At 40.5% G+C, this 13,551-nt stretch overlaps 1 protein-coding gene across 2 annotated transcripts in view; it reads left to right on the forward strand.

The window, feature by feature from the left end:
- Positions 1-13,551, forward strand: part of Fars2 (phenylalanyl-tRNA synthetase 2, mitochondrial) — a 423,476-nt gene that overhangs the window by 208,277 nt on the left and 201,648 nt on the right. For both annotated transcript variants that reach the window (XM_021180052.2, XM_021180053.2), the window contains exon 5: positions 12,310-12,470. In XM_021180052.2, coding sequence (XP_021035711.1) covers positions 12,310-12,470 — 161 coding nt within the window. The remainder of the gene's footprint in view (positions 1-12,309; positions 12,471-13,551) is intronic.

A 13,551-nucleotide genomic window follows, 5' to 3' on the forward strand; every position in this document is an offset into this window, starting at 1 on the left:
TCTCTTCTAAAAATCTAGGGTTTTACAATGAAATCGAGGGAGGGAAATACACTGAAAATCAAACACTGTTATTTGAGGATAGTGTGAAGGAGACATAAGAGGTAGGAGTATGAACTCTTGTTTGGTGACTTAAATATTACTGTATTTAGCCTTTAATTCTTTAAAAAAAATGCAGAGTAAGGTCTGATGTGCGATATTCCCATGATGTTTAAAACTCTGAATTTTCCTGCACTGTGCTGTGCCCTGTTGGGCCAGCTTGTCCCCAGGCCATGCTTCTGCCTCCATTTGTCTGCTGTGTTTTTGTTTCAGGTTGGTAATCTTACCTTCAACACCCTGCAGTCATTTAAGATTTCTTATGTACTTTTCCAAATAGAATTGTTGAGCCTATTTTAAAGTAACTCCTCCCTTCTCTGCATCCTCACAGAACCTCATTTTTAGCACTCACAGAGCTTATGGCTCTCTTTTTCTTTGCTTTGAAAGCATGTGTCCCTTGGGGACAGACATGGGCTCTCATGCTTCATGCTCCTGGGTTCACATCCTAGCTCTGTCATATGCTCACTGTTGGCCGACTGACCCCAGTGCCACCTCTCCTTGGAGACATTTTCCCTGTGGGCTTAGAGAAGCCAGGCTGCCATGTTTCTTCCACCCATTCAAGCTCAGTGGCCTGGCAATCCAGCTCTGGGGGATGGCTTTTTGGAAGTAGGGAGTATTAGGCAAGCTTTCTCTCTCTGTGCAGCACCAGGTAATTAAAGCATTGGTCGTGGCAGGGTGGGGCAGGAAGATAAAAGGAGCAAGGGTCGTCCATGGCATCCGAGGGCTCTTTTACCAAACCAGGAAATGGCCACCTCCAGAACCCTTCTGCTAGAAGTCACATGTCTCTGATGTATTTAATTTTCAGTTGGATTTTCTACTACTTAGGAACAGATAGTTGTATAACCATGGGCAAGTTAGTTAATCTCTTTAAACCTTGGTTTTCTCATTTATTAATAAATAGAGCTGGTAACAGTCACTTCACATAGTGATATGAGATTTAATGAGATCTTATGATACCAAGTAATTGTTTATTCTTTTTTCTTATTTTATTTGATGTTGCTAATCAGAAAGTATCTACCATATTTGTTTTTTAATAAAAACAAGTCATAATAAATATCTGCTGAAGGAATAAATAAAGATTAGCATAAAGTATTTACATAAACTTTATATGTTAAGATACTGTAGCTTGTCCTTTTACAGACTTGCTAACGATTAAGTTGAAAATCTTTTTCCATTCTTCATATATGGTTTGACCCTATACCTGGCCTTAGTCAACCAGGTCAAGAGAAAAAAGGGACAGGGTTTGCATTACCCAACCTTGATTCAAGTGGACCCCTGCAACCATACGTGCATCCACCCAAACTGGCTTAATAGATGACATGAGAGCAATAAAGTTCCCCAGAAATAGGCAGCCTATAGCAGCATGTGAGTGAGTCCAGCCTGCATGTGTGCTTAAGAGAACACAATAAGGACCAAAGAACCCTGGATCAACTGACATGAAACAGACGTTGTGGGAGTTATTTTTTTTTTAACGTAGAAATCTAAATGTTAGAAATAATAGGTGGGGGTGGGCAGTCTCAGCTTAATGCATGGAGAAGCAGTGTCATCTGTAGGTATTTGCTGGGTTCCAGAACCTGAATCTAGTCACAAAGGAATACCATATAATGTCAAGTTCAGCACAATGCACAGAACAGCTTGCCTTGGATTTTCATGTCATGTCACGATCATGTAAGACATGCAAAAGCTAGGAGTGTTTTTAGATGAACAGAGGCTGTGCATGATACATAAGGATATTGTGTAGCCCTCGACTGAATGGGAAAATACTATGAGATAATGACAGACTCAAAAATGGAAGGTAGGCTTCAAATTAGGTGAGAGTGTTATACAATATGAAATCTTCATCTCTTATTTTAAAAACAGACAAAAATGTGCTATAAACACCCACACTCAGATAATGTAAATAGTTACTATAATATGCAATGAGTATTTACAGATGTGTCAGTAAGTATCTATGTAAGTTTATTTTGTTATAACTGGTTAAGAATAAGATATATCATGTAAATCTACCAAGTAAATTGAATGTATAAAGTGGTGACTGATGTGGCTACTGCCACCCTCTTTGGGCTGAGGGAATTTGATCAGATGTCTGTCTTTACAAAGTGTGCTCCGATTTCTGTAGATTGTAGACTTTGGTGTGCACCTGTAGAATGAATGTTGCATGTGAGCTCTGTGAAACTCTAACGGTGAGACCAAAAACACTATTTCTGCTTCTCAGGCTGTAGTGCCAAAGCCCTGAGTCCCTTTGCAGTTCTTCTATTCATTGTGGGATGGTTCTTATTTATAGTTGGGTTCTTCTAACTTCTAATTGATGTGTCTTTGTTGTTCATCCCATTGGGTTTCATGTGCCTTCTTGTTAAACATAGGATGGAGATCTGGGGTTACATGTCCTCTTATGGAAGTTTGTTAATGGGCATGACTGAAAGAGATACTAACACCACGTCATTCCACAGGAGGAGAAAGCTTTATATTCTTATGGGGCTTTACTTTTGTATTGTGTGGCATCTTGAATAAAACTGAGTAAAGCACAAAGCTGTCTTCTTGGGGTGTCCTTGTCACTGTGTGTTTCAGGTCTCTTCTTGTTAGAGTACCACATGGTATATTTTTTAGTCTTAATATTTTTGTGATGAATCTCTGTAGTAGTCTTTGCTTCCTTAGCCCTTCCCTTCCCTTCCTTTCCCTTCCCTCCCCTATCCTTTTCTCTCACCTCCTTTTTTTTTTTCTTCCTAAATTCACTAAATGTTTCCTGATCCACTCTCTTGGAAATTTACCCTCAGTGTCCATAATATTATTATTACTCAAAGCTCCATGTCTTGTGTCATTGAGACCTAGACCCTGACTCTGCACATCTCCCATCAGTGAATGCTACTTTCATTGAAAGAAGACAACCTGAAACTTAGATGAAAGCTGGCAGTTGATATTTGCTGTCCAAAGGGAAAGTCTCAAGAAAGAAATTTATTCATTGAAATCTCCTTTCTACCCATCAAGCCCCATCACTTCAATAGCTTTGGATATTCCTCTCCCTATTTCTCATCATCTAAGTTTTTAATGGTGAAGCAAGTCACATAGATCATCGTCATTCATTCAAATACTGAAAGGATTTAATGTGGAGATTCAAGGCTCTTTTGCAGAGGCAGGGGTATACATTTACCTGCTCTCTTCTTAGTATACTAGCTTCCAGCAACCAGCTTGTTGCCTCATGTACTGGCTGGTTTTGTGTGTCAACTTGACACAAGCTGGAGTTATCACAGAGAAAGGAGCTTCAGTTGAAAAAAATGCCTCCATGAGATCCAGCTGTAAGGCATTTTCTCAATTAGTGATCAAGAAGGGAGGTCCCATTGTAGGTGGTACCATCTCTGGGCTGATAGTCTTGGATTCTATAAGAGAGCAGGCTGAGCAAGCCAGGGGAAGCAAGCCAGTAAGGAACATCCCTCCATGGCCTCTGCATCAGCTCCTGCTTTCTGACCTGCTTGAGTTCCAGTCCTGACTTCCTTTGGTGATCAACAGCAGTATGGAAGTGTAAGCCGAATAAACCCTTTCCTCCCCAACTTGCTTCTTGGTCATGATGTTTGTGCAGGAATAGAAACCCTGACTAAGACACCTCCTGTATTAGCTTGCTGGTACATTGTAGTCATTGTATAGTCATTGTACTCTCATGTGACAGCAGCCAATATGGCAATGAAAAGGGGAGTTCCAAATGGTCCTTTACCTGAGGTGAAATTCTAGCCTGTGAGTATCCCAGCAGAATTCTATCTTGGGCCCATTGCTATCTATTCCTAGAGCAGGTATCTGAAAAGGAAATCAGCGCCTAGGGGTTGGTCCATCACTTTCCAATGCATCTCTGTCCAGAGCTGGCTGCTGGGAAGGCTCTCTGTTATGCCTGGATTAAATTCTAAAGGATCAAAAAGATGGAAATTTGTATGTTGCATGTCTTTCAGGGAAATTAAGGATGCCTGCCAAGGGGAATGTCTTTGGCAATCACTTTATGTACTGTTGATTGATGTGTACTTCAGATTGAGACTTCTGTTCCTATAAATGCAGAAAGCCAAATCCAGGACCCAGTAAAGAAAGGGCTCAGGCCAAAGTGAGATCCATGAAATAAGGTCATGTGCCTGTGCATGGTGAGGAGTGCCCAGTGCAGAGTGCGTTAAGAAAACTTTTCATAGCCAGTGGAACCTGGTGCACAGTCCAATCCAGACCACAGGAAACTTAAAAGAAAAGTCTGCCTTTGGAGCTTGTGAAGGACTTATTGACAGAAGTGTGTGCGGCCAAGGATGTATGCACCTGGAGACATTTTTCCGACAGGAGATCGATCTTGACTCAGCTGGAGAAGTCAATCATCCAGTGACTTGTCCCAGAGGAAAAGTTTAAGAAGTGGAGCTACAAGTAGGAGACCAGGGACTACATCCTAGGTAGGAAAAGGACAAATCAGAGTTGATTAGTCACTGCACAGACCTTTCTAGGCCTGCCTAGGCCGTCTCTCTGGGCAGTGTGCTGCTTGCTGTTCTGTGATGGTCAGCATAATGAATGCTCCAGGGATGAAAAAACTTTTATCCAGTGGAGGGTGAGTTCTGTGTGTATGTTCAGGTCATATCCAGCATGAAGACCATATTTGGAGTAGCCAAAACCCAACATGGAATTCTCCTGGTATATCTGAGCACCTCCTTCAATAAGCCATTTTTCGCGCTTTCATGGACTATCACAAAGTCAATCTGTAGACAAGCAGTTCTGAAACAGAAGGCTCACAGGTGGAATGCAGTTCTCTGGTGTTTGGAAAGACCTTAGATACCCCTCTACATTGATGTTTCCACATGAATCTGGGAACCAGCCAGTGGATATGTACTTGACCTGTCCATAAGTTTGAGTTCCAGCATCTATAAAGCCTTAATACTAATCTGGAAGATTATATGACTTCATTGTGAGGCATTAAATCAAGCCAGTGTAGGTGAAAAATCCTGGAATTGATGGCATCCTATGAGATACATGCTTATTAATTGGTAAGTTGTGTCAGTGTTTTGGGTACCAGTTATCTTGGGCATGTGTCCCCTTAAGTTAAAGAATTTTCAAAAATCAAACCGTTTTGCCATAGAAGGAAATATATACTTACTATAGTACAAAAACTCATTTTAATAGGTAATAATTTTCCTTTAACCCTTGACCTTCTAAGAAAATAATCAATGAATAGAAAGCAGTAGACAGAATTGTTTAGCTTTCTATAACTCAGTTGCTGGGGAAGAAGACAAAGCAGAACTAATGCCTGCACCACAAAGCCCACCTTGTAAGCCATGGGAGTGGGAAAGGAGAGGACATCCCCTTCTTCTCACCTTCCATTCTCTGGGTGATGATTCTCCTAGGGTGGGTGGCCTCTCTGAGCTTATCTGTGCAGCCTCAGCTGCTGGGACATGGCTGTCTTTCTAAACCAGGCATGGTAACTCACACCCCTAATCCAAACAAGCCCTCTACAGGGACAGGGAGACCAAGAGTATAGAACCATTGCTTGGTTTTATAGTGAATTTGACCAAGCCTGGATGACAAGAGATCATGCCTTTCATAAGGAAACAAAACAAAACAAAACAACCATTGTCACTTCTGTTAAAAATGTCAAATCAAAGTGTGTATGATCAATAAAGTCTCTTGCCGATACAAAACAAAGGGAGATTACTGAAAGCTCCATGTTAAATACGAGATCCTCTGTAGCAAGGAAAGTGAGAGTTTTGAGACTTCTTTCTTTCACAGTATCCTGCTGTCCCTTTGCAAATTCGTGCTAAGCACGAGGGACATGCCAAGTGCCCGGGACACTCCTGGAGCTGTGTCGGTGATTAATAGGCTGAGATGCTGTCTAAGGTGTCTCAAAAGTCTGGTGACAAATAAGAACTTGGGACAGTGGGAAGGATTGTGCGAGGTAGTGTTTTCTGTAGAAGCAGGTAGCTGCAGGGGTCACCATATGTGTTGAAGAAGACGTTTGCCCGTGTCTATGAGGTGTCTTTGCAGAGGTATTCTGAGCAAGGGACTTCCAAGCAGAGACGTGCACAGATGGAAGAAGACCACGGGATACCATGTCCCATCAACAGCATCCTTCCAGGTTCATGGAGACCAGAGACCACAGGAGAGAAGACTTGACAATTTGTGTCTAGTTTTGCTGTTAAATAGTAAATATTACCCATTATGCTACAGTTTGTATTTTGTTGAGCATTTATTTAGATCAGTGCTTGAGCTAAGTTCTTTAAAGTGAACCGTGTCATAGAGTTTACAGCTGTTAGCAAGTATTAAATTATTTTTGATTCAATAATATATAATATTTTATATAGTGATTTTATAAAATTTGCCAGTTAACCTGTGTGAACTGTCTAGTTCACCACTGTTTTCAGTAGTTTCATCTCCTCTGTCAACAGCTCTGTGCTCATTAAGCAAGACCTCCCAGTCATGTCTCCCATCCTGTGACTACTAGTCAGCTTGCTGCCTTCATGAGCTTGTCTTTTCTAGAGACCATACATTTTGTACCTGGCTTCTTTGTGTAACATTGTCCTTACAAGAGCTGTGCTTGGTATGTAGTGTATCAGAACAGCGTATTCTGAGGGCCAAATTATGTCCTATTGTATGTAAATCATGCATTCTGTTCAACCCTTCATTTATTGAAATGCATATTAGTTATTTCCACCCTTTGGCCTGGACCAATACTACCGAACACCAGTATGCACTTGAGCGAGTAGGGGAAGGGAGAGAGAAACATGGCGAGGGAAGACAGAGTATTCTGGAATATGATGAACCTATAGTTGTTTAGTCATATGTTAAATTTGCACCCAGGCATTGTACATGTTAGATGCATACTGTACATCGGAGCTGTCACCCTCAAGCCCTAACTCAGTAACTTCTCAGCAGCCACAAAATGTCATATATGTGTGAAGTAGTTTTCCACTGTGGTTTTAATTTGAGCTTCCTAATTACTAATGATATTGAGTACCTTAGTATATTGGCCACAGATATATGGGAAGGGTCAGATCTTTGCCCCCTTCTCAGTAGGGCTGTTTGTGATTGCGTTGTGGGGATCTCCACTTTGAAGAGCCAGCCTTTGTCAGACACATGGCAATCCTTTGTGGCTGGCCTGCAGGTGATGGTTTCAGGTACACAATAGTCTAAACACTGATGAAACTCAGTCTCTTTCTTTGGTTCCCTATGCATTTAGAGGGAGGGGACAATTTCTTTCCCTTTGTAGTTTTTAGGAAATTTTAACTTTTGAGTATTACATGAAGATTTCAAATCTACTTTTGGTTTTAAGGTAGGGTCCAGACAAGATGGCTCAAGTAGTAAAGGCAGTTGTTGCTAAACCATGAGTACTTTGCTCTTCTTGATGCTCTTGTAAATAAAGGATTTCTTATTTAACTTTTAGATTGTTCATTACTAACATTTGGACATGCAATTGATTTTTGAAATTTTGGTTATTTATTATACAGCTTTCTTGAATTTATAAGTTCATATTTTTTCGTGGCCTCATTATAGTTTTCTATACAGAAAATCGTGTCTTCTATAAATAGAGATAATTTTAGTTTGTACTTTCCAAATGGGTGTTTTTCATTCTTGTTCTCTCATTTTTCTATTTAGACTGGCAGTACTCTGAATAGAAGTGGGGGAGTGAACACCCTTGTCAGTTCTTCACCACTGAGTATGATATTAGCTACATGTTATTCACACATGATCTTCTTCATGTTGAGGAAATTCCATTGTGTCCTAATTATTTTAAAAAATTACTTAATCATGAAAGAATGTTGTTTTTTATCAAATGCTTTTTACATTAATTAGGATAATGGTGTATGTTCCCCCCCTTTTTTACCAGCTTGCTATATCACATTGATTGGATCTCATATTTTGAACTACCCTCGCATGCATTTCTGCACAAATCCCATTTGATCATCGTGTATAATCCTTTTAATATGCTGCTGAGTTTGGCTTGCTAGTAATTTGTTGAGGATTTATGCATCTGAGTTTGTATGGGATATTATTGGTCTAGGCCTTTTTTTTTCCTATCATGCCCCTCTGAAATTTTATTTTACTTTAAAACTCTATTATCTTTAGTTTTAATGAATTTTCATTCTCACATTATAACCACTGAAAAAAATTATCTGGGAATTTCTTTTCTTTTTTATAATAGCCAAAAATAGAGACCGATAGCACTTTGGTAATTATACGTTTTGAAACATTTGCTTTTATTTGTGTGCATGCATGTGCCTATGTGGCTGCTGCATGCATGTGTGTATAGATGCCCAAAGAGGTAGAAGAGGCCATTGGATCTCCTGGCACTGAAGTTAGATGATGTGAGCTGCTGGGAGTCGCTACTGAGACCCCAGTTCAGATCCTCTGAAAAATCAGCATGAGCCATTTCTTTAGACTTAATCATATTCTTAATGAAGATTTTATTCTGATCTAAGCCAATGACCATGTATTATAGATGGAAGACGAAAGTACCTCTCTCCTTCTGAGGAGAGAAGGGACCAGTCTCCCATAGTTGAGTGGGGATATTGGTCTGTGTGCTTTTCTAGTCTCCCCTTCTGTGGGATTATATTTACTTTACATTTTATCTTTAGTTTTATAATCTTTGTTTTTATCTTTCATTCTCTGGGGAAAATCAGCTCCTGAAGCAGCATCTTTTAATGAGCACTAGTGAGTATTATTCTCTCTTGTCCTCAGTAGCTGTAGGGATGCGGCCTGTAGGACCATCCTTCTCATAGGTACATCATGGGTTAAAATCATCTAAGAGTATAAGATCAATTTCGCTTCTCTACTTTGACAGTGATAGTGTCTTCTTCTCCTTTCTTAACTTTCTCTTCTCCACACTCTTACTCATTCTTTTCCTTCCATGTAGTGAGTGACTGGCCTTATTATTACAGTGTTCAGCCACAATGAAAACATGAGCTTCCTCTCATAGGATGGTCAGTCAATGCAAAGTGGCATTCATTAGGGAGCATGGGTGCCTCTCCTCACAAGGGTTCTGTTGGCAAGGATTCCTATTTACACTCTGGCTTCCTGGAGTCCATGGTTCTAGAATGAGGGGGAAGTACTACTGTAAGCTCTGTCCTCCATTACAGGCAAGTATGGCCAAAAGCTGAAGGTTGTTCCCACTTGACCTGACAGTGGGTTTCAGTTTTGTTTATCTATGGCTTGGGCTCTTGGACAAAGAATTTGAAGCACTCTATGATACATAGAAGAGGATAAAATAAGTAGTTGAAATAATCAGTGAAAGATGGAAATCAGGACATTACAATAAAACTGGGGAAGGAGTTACATGGATTTAAACCCTGGACATTTCTTTTCAGTTGTTGAGTGGATGCACATGTTTGGCTCTAAGTTTCCACAAAGCCAAAATAAAAGGTGAATTGTTATGACTAATTATGTAATGTACAGCATCCTCAAAGTTAAAAACAGCCCAGTTGTCTTGGAGGAAGCCTTTTCTTTTCATAAGACTCACAGGCATTTCTGTAGATCTAAGATCTATTTTTTTCTTGTGGCCTCCTGTAGACTATATATGATAACCAGCATCCTTAGCAGGCATTTCAGACATTGTCTTAATAACTTAATGAACCATGATAGTGCTGAGTGTATTCCAAATAAAATAGGATAAAATTCCAGATTAATGGGAACAAAACAAAGTGTTTTAGAGGTGAAATTGTTAGAGCTTAACAAGCAAACAATACTCTTGAGGACTTCCATGGTTATAGGTTGTCACAACATAAGCAAGCTTTTATATTTTTTTGAAAAATGTGTGTGTGTGTGTGTGTGTGTGTGTGTGTGTGTCTACAGATACCTGGTGAAGCTAGATTTGTCTGATCTTAAAGTTGGAGTAATAAGTGTTGTAAGTTGCCTGATGTGGGTGCTGGGAATCAAACTCCAATCCTTTGTGAAATCAGTACAAGCTGTTAACCACTTAGCTAGGTCTCTAGCCCCTCACCCAAGCCTTTTCCCCAGAATCATGATGAGCTGAGGTTGCTGGACAAGTGCTGGCATAAAGGTCATCTGGTACTTACAAGCCCACTTCTCAGCACACCGGGGTCCTTGGGGAAGTGGTCCTTAGGTTATAAGGTTCCTGTTTCCTCTTGCAGCTCCCTGAGGCTTCTTAAGAAGAAATGGTTGCTTATAGCCAGCAAAATCCATTCTCTAGTCTGTGAAAATGGAGTCTTACCTAAAATGGGCTAATTAGAGGAGTAAAATCTCATCTTTTATGGGGCCTGACCATATTCTGGCAGGACTTTCTCTAGGACATGTGCATGAGTTTAGGGGTCTTGGGCCACGCCTGACTGCTATAGAACCAATTGGGGTCCAATTGGAATGGTTCCTCTCACAAGCTCTTAATGTAAGCTTTTCTAGTTGTACAAATGACGCCAAGCCTTTCTTCACACAGTGCTTTGTATCATTTCTTATCCTGCCTCATATATGTGAAATACAGCCTTAAAGTTCATGTCTGCATTGTAATGTAGATGGAACCCTTTACCTTTGGAATAAATGCTGCTGAATACATATTTCTTCCCACATTCTTGAGATAGCTTAAGAAGAATAAAAATGGTATTTTTAAAAAGGTGAAGGATTTTTTTAATTGAAAAAAAATTTAATATAACAGCCTGGTTGCGGGTTCCTTTCCCTCTACTCTTCCCAGTTCTTGCCCATTTCCCATCTCATGCAAATCTACCTCCTTTATGCATCAATAGACAACAAACAGGCTTCTAATGGATAATTAATGTAATATAATATAATTTAACAATGTAAAACAAAGCCAAACACATCAGAATAGGACAAAACAAACAACCAAGCACAGGTAAAGAGCCCAAGAAAAGGAACAAGAAGCAGATATAGATGTAGAGACCCACTTGCTTTTAGGAATCCCATAAAACACAAAACCAGAAGCCGTGATACACATGCCATGGGCCTGTAGGGTTAAAATATGGGGGGTGGAGGGGAGGAGAAGAAAAAGTCATTTGATGACAAGTAACCTCCAATGATGGCATTGAGTTCATTTTCTGTTGGCAACTATTGCTGGCAAGCATTCTGACCTTCATAGTAGTTCATTTTCTTGGTGAGACTGCCTTGGAGAAAACTAGATTTTCATTTGCAAGTGGTTATCAATTGACAACAGCCTCTGAGTTAGAGATGGGGGGCCCTGTTCTTAATAGCCTGATAGTGTTCTCTTAATGTCAGCCATCTGCTCTGGCACACTTTGAAGTGGTACCTCTGTATCTCTGTATGGTAGTCCACTTAGGGAGAGATCTTCCTTTCTCTTGAGTTGTCTGCATGTAGGGAACTAACGTTTGAATCAGAGCAAACACAGGTTACAGAAAATCGGAATTCAGAGGTGGGAGCCAAGCTGTGGACTTGGAGCTGGGGTTATGACTCAGTAGGTAAAGCTTGCTGTGTAAGCATGAGGATTGGGACCTAATGACAATCCAGACTTGACACTGAATGTCTATATCCCAGTGCTAGGAAGACAAAGACAAGGGGATCTGTGGGGCTTGCTGGCCAGCCTGTCCCACTGAATCAGGGAGTTTCAGGTTCATTAAAAAACCCATCTCAAAAATAAAGTACAGAGGCTAGCAGTGAATTTTTTTTTTTTTTGCAGAGGACCCAGTCTCAGTTCCCAACACCTGTCTGGCAGCTCAAGACCACCTACAGCTCCAGATTGGGAGGCTTTAGTGCCATCTTTTGGCTTCTGTGGGAGCTGCATGCATATGGGTCACCCATTCACATGTAGGCTGCTTGCCTCTGTGAGCACTGCACATATATAGTTCACATCAAAATATCCAAGCAAAACAGCCATACACATAAACTAAGGATAAATATAAATAAATCTTTAAAAAAAAGGTACAGAGGGAAATCAGACAGGTACCTGATGTTGAGCTCTGGCATCAACACAAACACAGGTCTTGTACAACACACACACACTGTGGGAGGGATGGAAGAAGGGAGGGGAAACAAACCTCCCTTTGGACTTTATTGAGAAGTCAGTGACAATTCCCAGCTGGTATGATTCCAGAAAGCTTCCTGGGGGGATAGAAGAACTATAAAAAGAAAGAAAAATAGTAAGATTGAACATTCTCTTGGATGAGCCCATAGTACTCTTCATCCCTACCACTAGGGGGCACCATTCAGCACTGCCCGTCTTCGTCAGAGAGCACCAGGAGCACTATGTGATCTTGATGTTCTCCTCAACAGACATTTTTGCTTTGTTTCTGACCATAGCTGGTGCTCAGGATCGAATCGGCTGGGCGTTTGGCCTGGGATTAGAGAGATTGGCGATGATCCTCTACGACATTCCTGACATCCGCCTTTTCTGGAGTGAGGATGAGCGCTTCCTGAAGCAGTTCCGCCTGTCAGACATCAACCAGAGTGTCAAGTTTCAGGTAGGATGACTTATAAGAATTAGGATATCATCGATATAAATGGTCATTAAAATCTAGGAGGTTCACTACTTGAAAATTGTTGAATTTTAAATAATATTTTAAAATCAGGGTGATAGTCTTGACAGTCAGCTTGTGGGATGTAAAGTCTCCACAGAAACAAATCTTTGAGCATTCTTTAAGGAATTATCTAGATTAGTTAAGTCAAGATCAAAAAACCCACCCTAAATGTCGGCAGTGCCATACAAAGAGCTGCAGTTGCCCTGCCTGAATTAAAAGGAGAAGTGCAACTGTGCACAAGCACCCATGCTCTTCCTTGCTGGCTTTGGCTTTTACATCCATCACCTTTGGCTTTTACAATGTTTTCACGAATTTGCAATGATCCCCTGATACTTGGAAGGAAGGAAAGTGTTATAAATTATAGTCCCATTTAGGTCTGAGCACTCTACAGTCTAATATTCTCTTCACCTGGACCAGTTGTAGGTCACTATCTACTGTGGAGGGGGGCTTCTCTCATGAAGTTTATAAATATACTAATATATACATATAATGGTAAGTCATTGAGTTGTTTTAATATCTGTCCTGTTATTGGAGAAATAGCAAGTTATTCCCTAAGACCTGTGTTCTGTCTAACCACAGCATTTTTGCACTGATAAAGGTGTGAAATATGGGTTCCACTTTGTAGAACAGGCCTTAAATCTAATCAAATATTGGCTGATTGCTCCTATGACATTCATGCCACTATAGCACCAGTGGGCTTATCCAGAGAGTCAGGTCCTTATTGTCGCTCCTGGGTTTCATATCTGAGTAAAACTAATGGTAGCTTGTTTTCACTTACTAGTGTGCATAATACTGTGTAGCACTCTGAAAACCAGTCATTAGGGATAAAGTGTCCAGATATGGACCAGTTTGATTTCTCCATATTCTATTACTCTGTCTAGTTCAGTGTGTCTTCAGCAATAGGACTTGGAATGCAACCAAGAGCACCAGCAAACACCTGTAATATATGAAGGTCTATGGGACATTACTGCAAACACCTGTAATATATGAAGGTCTATGGGACATTACTGCAAACACCTGTAAT

Source organism: Mus caroli, chromosome 13 (assembly GCF_900094665.2).
Source record: "Mus caroli chromosome 13, CAROLI_EIJ_v1.1, whole genome shotgun sequence".
Taxonomy (NCBI): Eukaryota; Metazoa; Chordata; class Mammalia; order Rodentia; family Muridae; genus Mus; species Mus caroli.